Source organism: Durio zibethinus, chromosome 12 (genome assembly GCF_047325235.1).
Source record: "Durio zibethinus cultivar Kanyao isolate XHJ-2024 chromosome 12, ASM4732523v1, whole genome shotgun sequence".
NCBI classification, from domain to species: domain Eukaryota; kingdom Viridiplantae; phylum Streptophyta; class Magnoliopsida; order Malvales; family Malvaceae; genus Durio; species Durio zibethinus.
Genome location: NC_143173.1, coordinates 16,107,332 through 16,126,806, shown reverse-complemented (window position 1 = coordinate 16,126,806; position 19,475 = coordinate 16,107,332). Strand labels below are relative to the sequence as shown.

The 19,475-nt window shown below is 29.3% G+C and overlaps 1 protein-coding gene and 1 pseudogene across 2 annotated transcripts; one reads left to right on the top strand and one right to left on the bottom strand.

Annotated features, from left to right (window-relative positions):
• The first annotated feature begins 3,336 nt into the window (after window positions 1–3,336).
• SYTC (Calcium-dependent lipid-binding (CaLB domain) family protein) lies at window positions 3,337–10,452 on the top strand. Of its 2 annotated transcripts, XM_022890127.2 has the most exons (12): window positions 3,337–3,647; window positions 4,872–4,970; window positions 5,066–5,116; window positions 5,194–5,317; window positions 6,321–6,439; window positions 6,539–6,640; window positions 7,169–7,243; window positions 7,382–7,458; window positions 7,551–7,800; window positions 7,876–8,247; window positions 9,167–9,295; window positions 9,783–10,452. In XM_022890127.2, exons 1-12 carry the CDS (start codon window positions 3,537–3,539, stop codon window positions 9,909–9,911), a joined length of 1,638 nt encoding a protein of 545 aa, XP_022745862.2. In that variant the 5' UTR covers window positions 3,337–3,536; the 3' UTR covers window positions 9,912–10,452. The 2 variants fall into 2 exon arrangements, with proteins under 2 accessions (XP_022745862.2, XP_022745863.1); XM_022890128.2 differs by lacking the exon at window positions 4,872–4,970 and having other exon boundaries at window positions 3,399–3,647.
• A 932-nt stretch (window positions 10,453–11,384) lies between these two features.
• On the bottom strand, window positions 11,385–18,219 carry LOC149515773 (uncharacterized; annotated as a pseudogene).
• Between the last annotated feature and the right edge of the window lie 1,256 nt (window positions 18,220–19,475).

Below are 19,475 nucleotides of genomic sequence, written 5' to 3'. Positions count from 1 at the left end.
AAGCATTTGGGAGAATGTGGTACCCCCATCATCATTTCCAATTCCCATCGGCTCTGTGATTTGTTGGAATATTTGAACGTTCATACTGTGTAAAATATTAATAATTTATATAAAAAATTAGGTATTTTAATTTGTGTTGATATAAAAATTATAAAATATATATTTTAATTTTTATTAAAATTTTAATTTATATCATTTATATATTTTTATTTCATATTTTTAGAAAAAAATTTACATTAAATTTTACTGGTAAAATTCATGAAATTTTTTCATTAAAAATGAATAAATAAAAATTAAAATTAAAAATGAATAGATTAAAAGATTTTATTACATAAATTAAATATGTAAAATTTAAAAAAATTAATAAATTTTAATATATTTATTAAATAGATATTTTAGTAAAAATATTAATAAAATTTTTATCTTTAAATAAGTATAAATTATATTTGAATTATAAATAATATTTTTTAATAATTTTTTATATATTATTATTTTCATATTAAATTTTATATCAATTTATCAGTTTCATTTTCTTATTAAAATTTTTATTTACTCATTTCTCATAGAAAATATCACAAATTTCATTTATAAAATTTTATTTAAATTTTATTTCATATTTCAATATCATATTTTAAATTATAAAATCTAATAAAAATTTATTAATTTAAATTTAACAGGGACATGATTCAACAACAGCCAGTACTGATTATTTCACATCTTAATACTATGAATGACCATCACTTTCACTCGGTCGAACTAATATGCAACAAAAATTATCTTAGTTTAATTTATAAAAAGAAAAGTTCGTTTTACTTATTAATTAAGATTCCATTTTTTTAAGAGTACATCAAGTTTGAAAATAGAATTATCTTAGTCTACTTTATAAAAAGAAAAGTTCTCTTTACTTACTAATTAAGATTCAATTTTTTACGAATACTCTAAATTTGAAAATAAAATTTTAGAGGCTAAAATATTAAAAAATTCTTGAACTATTTTTTTATTGATTAATTTCAAAAATTAAATATGTTCATTTTTTTAATTTATGTACAAAACTTATAAAATTTTGAATTAAAATTCAAATTAGAAAATTTTGAATAAAAATTTTAAATTCTATTCCTTTGAATATTTCAATACTTTTAATATTTTTTATGTTAATAAATTTAAATTTTAACCACTAAAATTATTTAAATTTAATATTTTATTAATAAATCATGCGATTATTAATCCGATTTTTTCTTGTTTCTTTCTTTCCTTTGTCTTGTTAGGAGACAATAAGTACAATCTCTTTAAACTTTGGAATTAGTATATGTTTTTTTTTTTTTTTTGATAAATGTGTATATAGTTTATAATATATGCTTTACAACTAGCTGATTGGAAACAATGGTGTTGGCCAACTGTAAATGGATCTAAATATGACAAATGTTGCCTTCCCAAGATATCAAACAAACAGAAAATTGAGATTAGAGCACATCTCAACATGAATATGCCTCCTCCTTTTGTCTCCAAGACTGAACATTTTTTTTTATAGTAGGTAAAGAATAAACCTAGATTTGGTCTCAGGTATAACCTGCCTCAATTGAAAACATTCTTAACCTTAACTTAAGGCATAAAGCAGTAATTAATTAATTATAAAAAATACGCCCTTATAATTAATTTCTCCAGCAATGGGAATTAAATCAAGGATTTTATTAATTAGTGTTGTAATGGTATTTTTTAAAATTATTAATCTACTCTTGATTTCTTTATTCTTATATTTATTTGGCTGAAATTGATATTATATGCATAAATTCTTTTGAATTTATAATCTTCAAATGTCAATTTTAATTCATGTCAATTGATTTAAAGATTAATTGATATTTTTTTAATTAGTTAAATTATATTAAATGTGATAACTGACTATTAATCTTATGAATTTTAATATATTGAAAAAAATTAATTATTTAATATGATAATCTTGAAGAATGTCTTTAAAGCAATTGTTAACAAATCCTTACGAAAAACCAATTCAATTTTTGCAGTTAAATTTTTTTTAGAATAGTTGTACAACATATTGAAACATAAAAAAATTAAACTAAAATATATATCAATATTCTTAATTTGATTCATGAATATTTATATTATTCAATAAATATATATATATATATATGTTAAACTTAAATTACATTAAAATATTTATCTGAAGTTAATTGAGTTTATGAATACCATAAATTCATGAATGGTTAAATTCATGCAATGATTCTTTATTATTTATTCTACTCGATAATGGATATAAATCTAGACTCAAAATTTAAGTAATATGAAATATGAAATATATTAATTTACAATTAATTGAGTTTATAATACTATAAATTTATAAATGATTAAATTCATAAATAATTAAATTTATATAATTTAAAATAAAAACAAAAACATTAATTAATAATAATCTAAACATGCAAATCATGTGAATTTATATACATATAAAATCAAAACATTAAAAACAAACAAGAAATCCTAAACATTGCCTTTTAATAAATCTTTAAAAAAAAAATGCATGCCAATCAAAGAAGAATAAGGAAATAAAAATAAATGTGAGTTAGATTAAGGGAAAAAACAAAACTTATAGACAATTCTTTTTGTAACTTTTATCATCTACGTACTACAAATTTGAAGCATAAAAAAAAAAGAAAAGAAAACAATAAAAAGGTTAACTGAAAAAAACTCCTATATTAAGCAACTATTAAATAATATCTCTACTAACTACTTAGGATAATTTTGTAGTTATTACTTATTACCCTTTTTTGAGGGCATTGAGATCCGAAATTTAAATCCTCAACAAATCTAACAAACTTAGAATTTTTTTTTAATAAAATAGATAAAAAAAATTACAAATATTGAGATTTAAATCATAAAATGTTATAGTGAAGTTTTTAATTTAACAAGTAGGGTTAAAATTATGGTACATATTTTACTTATTTTTTAAACTAAAATTTTTATATATATAAAAGATATATATAATCATTTTAATTTCGCTTATAAAATTAACAAATTTTATTATTAATATATTTGATAATTTTTTATAATATAAAAATAATTTGGAATAGTAGTCCATTTGATTCGGATTCTATTATTTTTGTTTGTAATATTTTTTAAACATTTTTTTTCAAACTCTTTATAATGATATAACATCAATTTTAAGTCAAAATATATCGATAAAATTCAACTTTATCCCATATTTTCTTTTTCACTTAAAAAACTTGTCAACGTTATTTCGTATGTAAAACTAGATTGCTTTCAGACTTGAGAGCAGCCGTAACCTTAACAAGTTCAATTTTGAACCGGAAACATAAAAATTGGCCACCTGTATATGTTTTTGGCGGTTTTATTTAGAGACAAAGACTTTGTTACGTTTTTGAACACGTAGAAACATCAGCTTCTACACATTCTCACCAAAGGAAAATTCTTTTGTTCTCTAAATCTTTTTTCCTTGTCTGTGAAACCAACCCATATTTCTTCATTTTTTCTTTATCAAAAAACTAAGCTGACAGGGGAAAAAAATGGGATTGTTGAGCACTTTGTTGGGAATTTTTGGCTTTGGAATTGGAGTTCCTTTTGGAATCTTGGTTGGATTCCTTCTCTTCATTTACTCTAAGCCCAAAACTGTGAAGGTAAACAAAGAATTTAATTTCTTTTTTCATCATTCTTGTTCTGGGTATTTGTTAATTATTTTCTTCATTATAGCCTTTGCAAAACAAAATTTTTTTTTTTCATTATTTTCACTTTGTCTTGTCGAAGTGGAATGCTTTTGCACCTAACTTTCTGGTTATTTTTGTTAAGATTTCAACCAGATAATTATTAGTTTCTTCATTGCTATTGTAAAAATGGTTATTTTATTTTATTTTATTTGAGTTTATCAGAATCTGATTGTTGGATTTGTCTATTAGTTTTTTTTTTTTTTAATCTTTTTCATTTACTTCTAGCAAAGTTTAATGCTTTTCCATTACTGGTTCAGATATAACAATGTATCAGAGCTTCATGGTGTTTTGTAGTAAAGTTTTAGATTTCATCTGGGTATTCATTGATTTCTTCAAAGCCTTGGCAAATGTGGTTTTCTTTTCCCTTCTTTTCTGGAAAAGTGGAATTACTCTTCCATTATTGGTTTTCTGCCATTTTTGCCGTATTTTTTTTACAGACAGAAACTTTTCAATTGTAATAATATACACCTTTTTTTTTTTACAAGAGGATTATTACTGCTCGAACCTATGTCTCTAGCCAAGTGACTTGTGACTGAAATAATATGCATTACAATTATTTTTCATTGCAATTTTTTAATGCTGTACATTTTTGTGTCCGTGAAAGAATAATTTCATGTTTATTGTAGTTTATATATTTTAATTTGCAGAGAAAAACTTGTTTAAGATGTTTGGATGAATTAATTCTTGTTATCAAAGTCAAGTATTTAGAGGAAAAAGCAAAGTGAGACTTTTATTTCCTTTAATGGTAAAAAATTTGGGGTTTTGAATTGTTCTGCCAGTGGGGGTTCAAGCTAAAAGGTGAAGTAATTGAAGTTTTGTACAAATAGATATGGACCATTTTTTTCTTTCCTTTAATGTTCATTCCAGGGAAATCCTTAATCATGCATGCACTTGTCATAATTTATTCACGGTCAATATTGATTATGGTACACTCATTCAAGTATTTGAAAAAGAAAAAATGAATTATCAACATGAGATAGGATGGAGGGTCTAATTCTTAGGATGATTTAATGATAGTTGAATTTCCTTCTGTATTCTATGAAACATCATATTAACTCACTAGCTTGTAGAGATTTGAAATTCCAAGTTGATAGTGATGTTATTTTCCATCTAACCTATTTGAAGTACCTGGTATAGGAACCGATCACTAGGCCACTTTACGAGCTAGATGACAGTGCATTGCAGGATCTTCTTGCTGATATTCCAATATGGGTGAAATGCCCTGATTATGAGAGAGTGAGTGTGTTGTAGACTCGGATTATTTAGATTCTTAACTCTGATCATTTTTTCTCCATAGATGTATATTGATGGTAACTCTGTGGATGATGCAGGTAGATTGGTTCAACAAGTTTGTTACTGATATGTGGCCATACCTTGATAAGGTAGTTTGATGTCTTAAAGAGTATTGAGATGTTATATTATTTTAGTTATGAAGCTGGAGTTTGATTTTAATCTACAGGCAATTTGTGCTAGAATAAGAAGCATGACAGAAACCATGTTTGCAGAGTATATTGGAAAGTTTCAGATAGAAGCCATTGAGTTTGATAATCTAAGTCTTGGAACTCTTCCTCCAGAAATTCATGGTAAGTTGTCTGCAGTACTTACCTTATTCACTGTGATGAGAGTTGATGCCACAGATAACACCAAATATACTCTGTCTGCAACTGAACTCTATGGTAGAAAGCCAAGTTCACTTTTTTGGTACTATGAAAGCCAAGCTCATTTGCATCTTATTATCTGATAAAATGCCATGAAAATGAACCCGAAGCTTAGCTCAATTGATTGCATCCACAAGTATAGAATTTAAATCCCAACACCTATAATCTCTTTTCTTATCCCTTGACTGCAGCCCCATTTGTATATAAAAAGAAAGATGCCATGAAAATCACAAAAGTGACATTTTATAGCACAAACTACCAAAGCCCATTGTCACAACTAGGATTCTAAATAATTTCTAATAGCATAAAGCAATGGAAGATTAGAAAAACCTGCAAAGCCCATTCCCATTGAACTTTTTGTGGCATATTTATCAAATCACAAGCTGGGGTAAAATTTTTGGATAAGAGAAAGAGATCAGTTTTTGATTTTGAGCTGTTGTCAGAAAATCCATGGAATAATTATTTCTAAATAATTCATGAATTTCCCATCATACTTACACTCTCCAAGATTTTATTGTGATATAATTACCTTATGCTCCTTGACTGAAAAACATTCGAGTAAGATAGGATTCTTCTAAACGAAATGGATGTTTACTTATTCACCAAAATCATAGCATGGTAGGAGCAAATGTTTAAGCATGGGAAATCTTGAGCATCCAGCCCTATCAATGACAGATCTAAGATTTTTTTTTTTCCGGAATATTCACTTATAATATATATAAAACTGTCGACGGATTTATCAATTTTATGGATGAAAAAGATATCTAAAAAAATTTAGGTGTCCAAGGAAAATTTCCTTCAAATTCTTCTGTTTTTCCAATCTTTTGAGGTGTCGATGGACATCCTACCTATATATGTGAATCTGCCTCTGGAGCCTTTTATTGCTTCTTAATTTTTTTCTCATTTTGTTGTAATTTACCATTTGCAGGTCTAAAAGTCTGTGAAACAAATGAGAAAGAACTAGTCCTGGAACCAGCAGTTAGATGGGCTGGCAATCCAAACATAGTTTTGGTGTTGAAGTTGTTATCTTTTCGAATCACAGTTCAGGTCAGAAGAATCTAGGGACAGAATTGACAGAAGAATATATCTTTTCTCTTTGTATAAGAAAGATGCGTTTTCCAAGAGTTTGATTATGCTTCTTCACAGTTAGTGGATTTACAAATATTTGTGGCACCACGGATAACTTTGAAACCTCTTGTACCTACCATACCATGTTTTGCAACTGTTGCAGTATCTCTGCTGGAGAAGGTTAGTAAAATTTTTGAGTAAAATACAGCATTGGTCATTTAATTATAATAGTGTTTTTTGAATTTAAGTATTTAACTTTGAGTAAGGGTTTTTTTTGTCATGATGTGACAATGCCACGTTATTTGTCATATGTCTCCTAGCATTGTCACATCATTGGATGGATCATATGTTATGTGGCAATGCCATATTTACATGGCACCATCACATCATTTGATTAGCCATATAACAATGTCATGTGACACATGACAATTGATGTGAAATTGTTACATCAATATGCCATTAGAGATTAATAATTGGATGACAAAAAAGCACTTACTCAAACTTAAGTAATTAAATTGATAAATTAAAAAGATTAATAGTTAAAATGACTATTTTAAAAAGGTAACTATAGTCAAGTGACAAATGATGTATTTTATCAAAACTTTTTAAACATCGAAAATCATAAGATTAAAATGATTTTATCCTCTTCTAAATTTAAATGAATTCTCCAATCATTTTCCATTAATGATATTTACTACATACCTGCAGCCTGATGTAGACTTTGGGATGAGTATACTTGGAGGAGATATTATGGCTATTCCAGGCCTTTATCAGTTTGTCCAGGTGCTGTACTGGTAATTTTATATTGGAAAGTAGGATTTTTGTTGGCTGTCTGAATTGGACAATCATGGAGGGTTTATGTACTTAGTACATAGAATTATGTCTGAAGATGAGTCAACTAACTATTCTAGTTGCCTGCAGAAAACAATTAAAAGGCAAGTCGCAAGCCTCTACCTTTGGCCACAAACACTTGAGATACCTATTCTTGATCCTGCAACGTAAGTTTCTTAGTATGCCTTGCTAGTATCTACTACATTTTTCTTACAGAACTTTCTAGAACTTTTATGTACATATTTTGGTCCTTCTATAGAGTGGCTGTGAAGAAGCCTGTTGGAATTCTACATGTAAAAGTTGTGCGGGCACAAAAACTCTTAAAGAAGGACATCTTAGGAACATCAGATCCTTATGTCAAATTAAAGCTAACTGGAGAGAGGCTGCCAGCAAAGAAAACGACCATCAAGAAGAGGAACTTGAATCCTGAATGGAATGAGAAGTTCAAGCTTATTGTAAAGGATCCCCAATCTCAAGTTCTTCAGTTGAAAGTCTTTGACTGGGACAAGGTTTTTTCACCTTCCAATTACTTGATAATGTAATGAAATTTTTGGGGTGAACAAATGAGTTTTTTTTCTCCACAGGTTGGTGCTCATGACAAGCTGGGAATGCAGTTCATCCCCTTGAAACTTCTTACACCCTATGAGACAAAGGAATTTAATCTTAATTTGCTGAAACACACAAAGGTAAATGATCCTGAAGATACGAAGCAAAGAGGGAAAATTGTGGTGGAGCTGACATATGCCCCTTTTAGAGAAGACAGCATGAACTTAGATGGGGTTCAGGATGGATATGGGAGAAAGGAAAGTGGATTAGACAGGCCATCTGACAGTGAGGTCTTTAGTGGAGCAGGTCTACTTTCAGTTATGGTTCAAGGAGCTGAGGATGTTGAGGGTGAACGCCATAATAATCCTTATGCTGTGGTCCTTTTCAGAGGAGAAACAAAGAAGACAAAGGTGAACTTCTCATTTAAATGCATAGTATTCTTCTAATTCTCCTTTAAATAATTGCTGCATATGCGCATATAGAGAAAAAGAGATTCACAGTTGTTGCATCAGGATAGACAGAAATTTGTATCTGTCTATTTGGTGTTTAATTCATGTAAAACACAAAAATTATCATGTTACAATTTGTATTGACACGCTTAACACAAAACTCTTTTTTTTATTTGATCAAACACAGTTCATGTTGCTTTCATGTCTTTTTTCATATTATTTTCATATCATGTCACGATAAGTCTATTCAAGGCTCACTAAAGGAGAAAGACCCAAAGCTTGCTAGTTAATCTGCATTCTTTTTTGCTTCCTTTATTCTTGTTAGAACTTCAAATTCTGTTCCTGGCTTGACATGCTAGGTCCAACTCAAAGCTTGCACATTAGGAATTGGACCCATCTTTTGCTAGGTTAAGTTTTTGTGTTGAATGGTTTCAGTAGTTTAAGGGACTCCAAGCTTGAAATTGTGTTTTAAACTAAACCAAGCCTAATAAAGATTTGTTTTAAGCCCGTTTTTAAATTTTGCCCATTACATCACTTTTTCAGGCCGATTAAGCAGGTTTATTTACATTAGATCTAGTGAATTCATGAAAAATTATCTTCTCACAGTCTTTCAACAAATTTGAACCTGGACAACAAAGAGAAGAGCACATTCAAGAGAGAATATTTCAATATTTGAAAATATATTTTAAATTATAGGTTTCTTATGTTTTAAAATATTTTCTTAAACTTTTTTGAGCCTTTTGTCTCCCCTTCCCTAATTACCATAATGTGACTAGCTGTTTTTGAATTGCTTTAGGGAATACTGACAGTTAAAATTCAATAGTAATTACTCTAATTTTTATGAGTTCTGCCACATTGCTGATGAACTGGTATGTTTCAGATGATCAAGAGAACCCGCGATCCTCTCTGGAATGAAGAGTTTCAATTCATGCTTGAGGAGCCTCCTTTAAATGAGAAGATCCATATTGAGGTTATCAGCAAGAGGACAGGCATTAGTTTCCGATCCAAGGTATGCAACTTTCTCCATTCTCATTGTACATTTTATCTAACGTAAAATACATTAGTGATCACTCAACTATGATCATGCCTTTAAAATGATCATCCAACTATTAAGTGTGTTTATTTAGCCATTGAAATTTGAGTAAGTTTTTTTGTCATCCAATCATTAGTCTCTCACTGTGTTTTAATGTGGCAATGACACGTTAGCTGTCAAGGTACCACGTGATGTTACCACATATGCCGCATAATATTGCTGACTTGGTATTATAAATTTAAGAAGAAATAAATTTGCTGATATAGCAAATACTTTGTGATACCTGACAGCTGATATGTCTTTATCACATCAACACATTGTTAAAGATTAATAGTTGGGTGACTAAAAAAAATCATGCACTCAAATTTTAGTAACTAAATTGAAAGTTTTAATAATTTAATAACCATTTTAAAAATGTGATTATTCTCTATAATGTTAGTTTCTTAAATAATTTTCTATGTAGGAATGTTTGGGAAATGTGGATATCAACCTCGCTGATGTTGTTCATAATGGACGAATCAACCAAAAATACCACCTGATCAATTCAAAGAATGGAGTGATACATGTTGAGATACGATGGACGACTGTTTGAGAAACAGGATGATCATACAACTGACGTAAATTTGCAGAACATACAAGATTAGTAGGAAGTCTGAGAAACATAATGAGGATACCATGGATAGAACATGGACTCAAAAATATACAAGACAAGATTACTGCAAAAAGTTCAGTTCAGTGAAGGCCAAGACCAGAAGTGCAAGAATCCAAGGTTACAGGAAGTTGATTCAGTCCTTGAACTGCAGTTTAGTTAACAAGATTTTGTGCCAAGTTATGATGTAATCACCAAACAATGAAAGCAAAAATGGTCTAGAACTGTCTACCCTTCAGAGTCTTGCCTGGTCAGAGAGCACCTTTAATTTCTTTGTTAAATCAAGGCCTTATCAGTAAATTTGTTCCATTTTTTTGGGCTGAAATTTGAAAATTTTACAGAGATGAGAGAATAAGTTTGAAGGAGTATACTAAAACTTCTAGACTTGGTACCTTTTGTATCCGTGTTGTATTTATTTTGTATTAAACACGTATAAATTATATTGTAATTTGTAATGAAAGATATTTTTTAGTTTTTGTCAAAATTTTAAACTATTTTTTTTTAATCTTTTTTTATATCATTTTCATGTTAGGATATCGTGATAAGGTCTAAAATTATAAGTCTAAAAATTTTTGCAAATTGGGGTTCTTGGCATCTCAGCACTAATCCAATTTTCTCTATTAGCACAGTTTTCTGTTAGGTTCATGTGTAGAAATAATTTAGTTCAAGTCACCCAAATGGCTAAGCCCATTGCTAAACACTTGTGGAGAGGTTTGCACACTGAAAAAACATAATTCACAACAAAATCTCACATTTGACAATCCAGATTACTACATTAAAAGCTTTTGGTAGAAAAAGACTATCAGGAAAAGCTGAGACCACCCATTAAAATGGGATAGCATCCCGCGGTGCATTTGCAATGGTTTGGGGATATTCACGAGCTGTTTTCTTGTTCTTTTCCCACCATGACCCCCTCCTCTCCTGTGACATCTTTGGTTATGCAGGCAATATCCTAAACCAGTGCATCGGGCAATGAATTTGGGAAACGTAGATTAACATGGTGCACTCCTACAATTTTCTGTTTCTTGCTGCCTTGTACAATGAGCTTCCCTCTCTGGATAACGTATGCACCATGCAACAGGCTTTGATAATTGTATAAATTTTTAAATGGAACACTGAATCATTTGCTACATACATCAATCTCAACAATCAAAACTGCGTGCCGGTTTTGCAACAATCAAGGGCAACATAAGTGACATATTCTTAGCAGACTAGATTAAACCAAGTATTTATCAAGATGTAGCAAAACTAAAAACCCTGAGATTTTCCACCAAAATATTAATTTTTTTTACAAAAGAGATAGCAAACTGCAGATAAAAGAACTGTTGGAGGTGTGAAAATTTGAAATCAAAATTTACTAGATATTATTTCTTAAATGTGATTGTATGAATTAAGTGAGCTAAATTTCGAGTTCAAAATGCCAATGTTACTACAGCTACAAAAACAACCTTTCGAACAAAGAGCCCAAAACTAGCCCAACTTGCCTTCATTTGGCCTAGGAATTCTTTTATAGTCATAGTTGTTTGTGTCAACCTTCTCTTGCAAAGCCTAGAAAATAGAAGAAATGGCAAGTCACTCACAACTTGACATGAGCTTGAGGTTTCAGATAAATATCTTCAACTCTTCCTCCAATGAAGTATTTTTTTGGCTAATTTGCGTCGATGGCTCCTGTTCTTGATAATGCTTTCCTGGTCTCAATAATTTCCCATTCTTGATCATTTTTCACCTTTGCAATATCCTTGCTGAACTACAATGTACCATTACATTTTAGAAGAACATGGAAAAGAGCAGCAGGAAGGGGAAAATCCATAGCAAAATGATGAAAATAACTATGACTACAGATTAGAGGTGTTGCAACCGTAATTGAAACAGATATTCTTACTAAATTAAAAGATCCAAATAATGATCAGATATTCTCTAGTGAAGCATCAATGAAGGATGCAAACATAGAGTTTTCATGTAAAGTCTTCGTATACAAAATCTGAACAGCAACAAGTACTCTGCATTCCAGCATTAGCATCTCGAATACATTGGTCGCACTCCAACCATAAGGCATGCATCATAAACGGAACTGAGCCAATTATCTATAACATAACACGGTATGCCTCTCAAAGTTAACTTATGCTATTCTCAATGGCGGTTTCAAAATTTTTTATATTTAATTATTGTAGAGGATGTTTGTTGGATGTCGGGTGTTGGCTAACTGTGGGTTATGACCGAATATTAAATAGTAATAGTGAGTAGAGTGGCTAAAAAATTAAAATATATATATTCTAAAAGAATTTTTGAATTTTTTTTTTGAAAATTTCAATTTTTAGATATCCATGATCACTATAGTTTATATTTGCATATGCTATTCAGAGAACAACAGATGTATTCACTGTTAGTAAATTTAATAAAAACAAAAATAGTAAGAAGAAAAAAATATGGCTTTGAGGCGTGAACAACACTAACTTAAAAATAATTATACCTATAGGATACAACAAAGCCTTAAAACTCTCTAAATTAAAAATAATGAAATTGGTCAGGCAAAAAGATCTATTTATAATAAATGAATAGTCATTAATCAAGCTAATTCAAAAAGTCATGACATTTTGTATAGTCATATTTTATTATTTAAATAAACTTTATTTAAATAGTCATATTTTTCATTATTCAAATATATTTATTCAGAATTAGTAATAAATAAAAAATAATAATAACAACAACAAAAAGATTTAAAAAATTAGCCCAAGTGCCCATCTTTGACTTTTAAAATTGTCTGAACCACTGGAAAAACTTCTAGCAAGCCCAAATGACTTAGCACACTTTAACACTTAGCTCAATTACTTAAATAATATAAGTAATTTCTTTTAAATCATATATAAGTGATTTTTCTACTCAATGTGCGATACACCACATTCTAAACTATCAACAATCCCCCTATTAGTTTGGAATGTTGGTGTTTAATCTTTAACCTTTCACAAAAATAAATATTATGAATACAAGTAGGTATCTTTTGATTTAAACTTTCAATAGCGTATATACTTTAGTATTCTAACAAAGTTGATGGTGTCCGCAGATTAAATCTCAACTTCTAGTGTTAAAATTTAAGATATAATACACATAATACTTATTTAATATTCTGCAAAAGGTTTATAATCATTTTAGTACTGTTATGGCCATGTGCTTATCCTTATTTATAAACATTTACAAGAAAGTTTTTAATTTTTTTGTTGAAGCGGCACCACTTCTATGTTTACATAGGTGGAGTTTTTATTTATGTCTCCATTGCTATAAACATTTAAAAACTCCATTAAGAGTTCAATATCATCCTCCTTTAATGCAATGGCTTACACTAGTATTTCAAATATTTAGAATGAGTTGACTAGTGTTTACAGACACATAACAATAACTTGTTATTACCTATTAAACTTTGTAATTAGAGGTTACTAATTCAAAGTTAGGTTCCCATTTTTGGTGTCTAAAAGGAATTTTAAACTCATTCCACTTGTGGTGCTTGTTACCAAATTTTTAAGTAGCGCCTTGGTAAGAGGATCTGCTAAGTTGTTAGCAAATTTAACATATATGATGTTAATTACTCCATTTTTTTATCAATTCTTTGATATAATCATGTCTTAGACTAATATATCTAGATTTTCCATTATAAATTTCACTATAAGCTCTAGACATAGTAGCTTCACTATCATAGTACAATGAAATGGTTTTCATTGGTTGTGTCCACAACTCTATATCCATTAATAAATTTCTTAACCATTCAACTTCCTTGCTTGCTACAGCTAAAGCTATAAATTCAGATTCCATAGTTGAATGTGAAATGCAAGTTTGTTTCTGGGATGCCCAACTAATTGCACCACCTCTAAGGGTAAACATTCATCCTGTAGTGGATTTATTGTCACTTATACTTATGATCCAACTTGCATCGAATATCCTTTCAAAATAGTTGGGTCTCCGGAATAAAATAAGCCCAAAATCTTTAGTTCTTTTAAGATAACCGAGAACTCTTCCTATGGCTTTCCAATGACTTATACTAGGCTTACTTGTATATCTCAATAGCTTGCAAATAGAAAAAGCTATATTTGGCCTAGTACAATGCATAACATACATAATACTTCCAATAGCATTAGCATATTCAAGTTGTGCAATTATATAACCTTGATTTTTTGTTAATTTTATACTTGTATCATATAGAGTATTGGTTTCTTTTATATTGAGATACTTAAACTTATTAAGTAGTTTCTTAATATAATAACTTTGATTAAGAACGAAACCCTTATTATATCTCTTAACTTTAATTCCCAAAATGGTATCAACTTCATTTAAATATTTCATTTTGAAATTAGAAATCAAATACCTTTTGGTTTCATTTATGCCAATCATATTAGTACTAAAAATAAGCATATCATCCACATAGAAACATATTATAACTTCATATTCTTTAGTAAATTTTGAGTAAATACACTTATATGCTCCATTATATTTAAAACCATTGGCTACTATGATTGAATCAAACTTTTCATGCCATTGTTTAGGAGCTTGCTTTAGCCCATAAAGTGACTTAATTAATTTACAAACTTTATTCTCATTACTTGGAAGAATAAAACTTTTTGGTTGTTCCATGTATATTTCTTCCTTTAAGTCACCATTTAAAAAGGTTGTCTTAACATCCATTTGATGCACATGTAGTTTATAAATGGAAGCCAAAGTTATAAGAACTCTAATGGATGTTATTCTAGCTATCGGAGCATATGTATCAAAATAATCTATGCCTTCATTTTGTTTAAAACTTTTTGCAACTAATCTTGCTTTAAAGGTTTCTATTATATTTATTTCTAAACACCCATTTACATCCTATAAGTTTAAAACCTGGAGGTAAATCTACTAAGACCCATGCATTATTGGACATGATTGAGTCCATTTCATCATTAATAGCTTATTTCCAAAAAGCAATATCTATTGAAGTCATAGCTTTATTAAATGTTTTAAGGTCTTCATCTACATTTAGTAGAATTGGTGTTTTCTTAAGCACTTTGGTTCTATTTCCTTCTACTAAGAATATTATAGAATCTGGAGAAACAAAATCAGAAGGTAAAAGATTCTCTTTTCTAGTTTTTTTGCTCATTCTGATTTCAACAGAATCATTACTTTCTTTTCTTTTATTTTTAGTTGTAGGAATCATTTCAATTTATTTTTTCATATTAGTTTCAGTATCACATATAAACTTTTTTCAAAAAATTCTACATGAATAGATTCGATAATAACATTAATATTTAAATTAAGAAGTTTATATGCTTTTGAATTCTGTGCATAACTAACAAAAATAAATTTAATACCTTTAAGTCCTAATTTTGATTTATGAGGATAAGGTATTTTATAAAAAGCAATGCACCCCCACACTTTAAAATAATCCAAATTTCATTTTCTGCCATGATTTCAAAGTTCATATGGTGTTTTTAAAAATTTCTTTGAAAGAATTCTATTATGTATGTGGTATGCTGTTAAAAGTGCTTCTCCTCAAAGATTTAAAGGTAATTTAGCATTTAACAACATATTATTTACTATATCAACCAAGGTTTTATTTTTTCTTTTAGCTAACCATTTTGTTAGGGTGCATAAGGGGCTGTCATTTGATGAATAATTCCATTATCTTCACAAAAAAGAGAAAATGAATCTGGAAAATATTCACCACCCCTATCAATTCAAAGAATTTTGATTTTTTTTCTCCTTTTGATTTTCAACAATTGATTTATATTATTTGAATTTATCAAAAGCTTCATCTTTTGTTCTCATTATATACACAAAAGTATAACAAAAGCTATCATCTATAAATGTTATAAAATACATTTTTCCTCCCCTTGTTAATAAACCATTTAACTCATAAATATCAAAATTTATGAGTTCTAATAATTTTGTATTTCTTTCAGCTTTAGGAAAAGGTTTCTTAGTCATTTTTTTTTTGACACAGATTTCACATTTAATGTCATGATTTTTCTGGTATGTTATATAGCCATGCTTAGTCATATGATTCATATATTGATAATTTAAATGTCTTAATCTAGCATGCCATTAAAAAGAAGAATGCTCAACAATATAAGCAAAAACATTATTTATTTCATCAATAATTAGTTTAAACATACCATCATTGGAATATCTTTTCCAATAAATACACCATTTTTGGAGACTATAACTTTATCAAACTCTAGTACAATCTTAAAGCCTTTCTTACATAATAGATTTGTAGATACAAGTTTCTTTTTAATATCAGGAACATGAAAAACATTAAGTAAAGTTAGTTTCTGTCCTAAGGTGAATTTCAATTCAACTGTTTATTTTTCAATCATTTTAGCTGGAACATGATTTTTCATAAGGATGTTTTCTGGTCTCTTGTATTTTTCATAAGTCTTGAACTGCTTTTTGTTGTTGCAAACATGAATAATTGCACCAAAATCTAGTCACCAATCAGATGACTTATTTGTAATAGCCATATGAACTTCGGTGATCATTCCAATTTACATGTCAGTCACCATTGCCACAAGTTCATTAATTTCTTGCTCAACCAGATTTGCCTTGCTTTTAGAACCAAAACCAATCTTAATTTTGGTATTTTTAAATCTATAATCTTTAATCAAATGTCTTTTCTTTCCACAATGGAAACACATTTTATTCTTGTTAAATTTGGATTTCTTAAATCCATTTTTCTTGACTTTAAAATTGTTTTAAAATTTAGTAGAAGACTTGTGAGTTTTTTCAGAATTTTGTCTACTCACATAATTCACATTTGAACCTCCAAGAAAGAGTGCATCGCTTGCACGATTTTCTACTTCAATCTGTACGTGAGTCTGAAATTTTTCAATAGTGAAAGTATCTGTCGAATGCAGAACTTTCTTCCTATATCCATTTCAAGAAAGAGGAAGTTTTGACAAATTAGCTCCAACTTAAAGTGAATCAGGAACCTTAATTTCTAGCTCACTCAACTTAGAAACCAGAATTTGCAAGTCGTGCACTTGGTCCATGATTGGTTTATCATCAGTTATTGAAAATTCAAAGTATTTCAAAGCCAAAAACTTATCTTTACCTTTCTTTTCGTTCATGTATTTGTGTTCAAAAGCAGTTCATATCTCTTTTGGTGTTTTCATATTCCTATATAGGTCATATAGATGGTCAAATAATGAATTCAAAATATAACCTCGACATATTATTTCATCTTCTTCACGTTTGCTTCTTGTTGCCTTAATAGCATCAAAATCTTCAGGAGTTGGTTTTGGAATTGGTTTCAAATTTGGATCAAGTACATAAAACATCTTCAATGCTGTCAATAGAAAAATCATTTTGTCCTTCCACCTAGTGTAGTTTGATCCATTAAAACGATCAAGTCTAATTACATCTTGATTTTGAAAGTAAACTTTCATGCTTGATTCCAAATCCATAGTAGCAGTAGGGACAATAGTGGATGTAGTATCCATAATTGCCTTTAAATTGTTAGTAAATTTAAGAAAAATAAAAATAGTAAGAAAGAAGAAAATATAGCTTTGAGGTGTGAATAACACTAGGCAATTATGCCTATAGGAAACAACAAAGCTTTAAAACTCTCTAAATTAGAAGTAATGAAATTGATCAAGTAGTAAGATCTATTTATAATAAATGATAGTCATTAATCAAACCAAGTTAAAAAGTCATGATATTTTATATAGTCATATTTTATTGTTTAAATAAACTTTATTTAAACAGTCATATTTTTCACTGTTCAAACATATTTACTCAGAATCAGTAATAAATAAAAAATAATAATAAAAAGATTTAAAAATTTAGCTCAAGTGTCCATCTTTGACTTTTAAAATTATCTGACCTATTAAAAAAATTTCTAATAAACTCAAATGACTTAGTACACTCCAACACTTAACTCAATTACATAAGTAACATAAGTAATTTCTTTTAAACCATATATAAGTGATTTTTCTACTAATGTGGGATAGACCACATTCTAAACTACCAACATTCACTCCCTGCTGAAACAAAAGTCCCATAAGCTAAAGTGGTTCCAAAACTAACCTGCCTAGCTAGAGATGACCAAGGCGGCAAGGCCGACTGCGCCAAACACAGTCAATGAAATCATTGGAAGCGCATATCTGACAAAACGATTCTTCGTACCCCGCCTTTTGAAAGATGAAGCTGAACTCTGAACCATATCAGTGATAGCAGCCAGATTAGTAGTATTCTGAGGTTGAACCTTATTTCCCTTAATGGATTCCATTTTTGCAAGCCATGAAGCAACCTGTTTAAGAGTGTCAGTTTCAAGAGAATTTCATGCTGTTTTAACTTGTCCATTTGCTGATAGCAAAAAAGGACTTAAAATATAGTTGGCTCTTCATTAAAGATGTAATATTCATTGCAAAATTAAAAAAATTTTCCTTGCTTCTTGAGATAGGTATTCAGCTTTTGGAATGTCCTTGGGATTTTATGATTAAAATTTTGATTTCAACAGACCACAAAAAGGGAAAATTAAAGACAACGTTTCATCTCTGAGAGAGATAAAAGAAGAAAAAAAAAAGAAGATAGGGCCGCCGCCAGCAGGTTAAAATGAGAGGCTCAAGCTCAAAACCTTTCCTCGTGCTTATGGAAAAGTTAAGCAGATTAGTCTCGCAGGGATGTTTACATAAAAAAATTTTCCAGAAATGTCCGGTGACGAAACATCATGATGCCATCATGTATAATTTTCTCGACATAATGTTTCTTTCGTTATTCATTATTGTGTATATCATGGTATGAAGCTCTTTAGACTTGTACTTTTAAAGTCAATTCGGTTTTCATTATCACTCCGTTAGTAATGAAATTTGGTGTTTAATGTTTTAATCTTCGGACTGAAGAAAAGAAAGCAAGCTTTCAAAGTTTGGTGTTATGGAAGCTAACTGCAGATGATGCGATATCAATATTTGGAATATGATCTTATGCAAATTGTTCATTCAGATACACCTATACTTAAAATTTTTTTATCTTCAATATCGGAACTAAATTTGCATTTTGTTTTAAGGGTTCCGCCGTTGTACATGTGTTCAGATATGATGCATGCATAGTGAATATTGAAATGAATGGAATTTGAATGATTCTTTTATCACAAAAAAAGGAGGAAAAACTTGAGTTTGTTTCAGAGCATGACACAATTATAAGGGAAACTCCTTGGTGTTTCTTAGTATGGATCTATTGAGGAAATATTCCTCATATAGGAAGTGTTTTTGGTAACTAACTGCAACTTTTATCTGTCCACTACAAATAATAGATCATGTTAATTGGTATCCTGTCTGATATTAACTTATTTAACTATTGTTATCCCTTCTAGTTGGCATATCGGATGGAGACAAAGGAGAAAAAGAAGACATGCTCGTTTGAAACAAATTGCCGGTCTTTAAGGAAAGAAACCACCACCAAACCCATACCCTAATGCCATCAAGGAGAGACAAGCACAAGAGAGAAAGTTTGTGCATGACCGTTTCTTTAATCCAGATATATTGA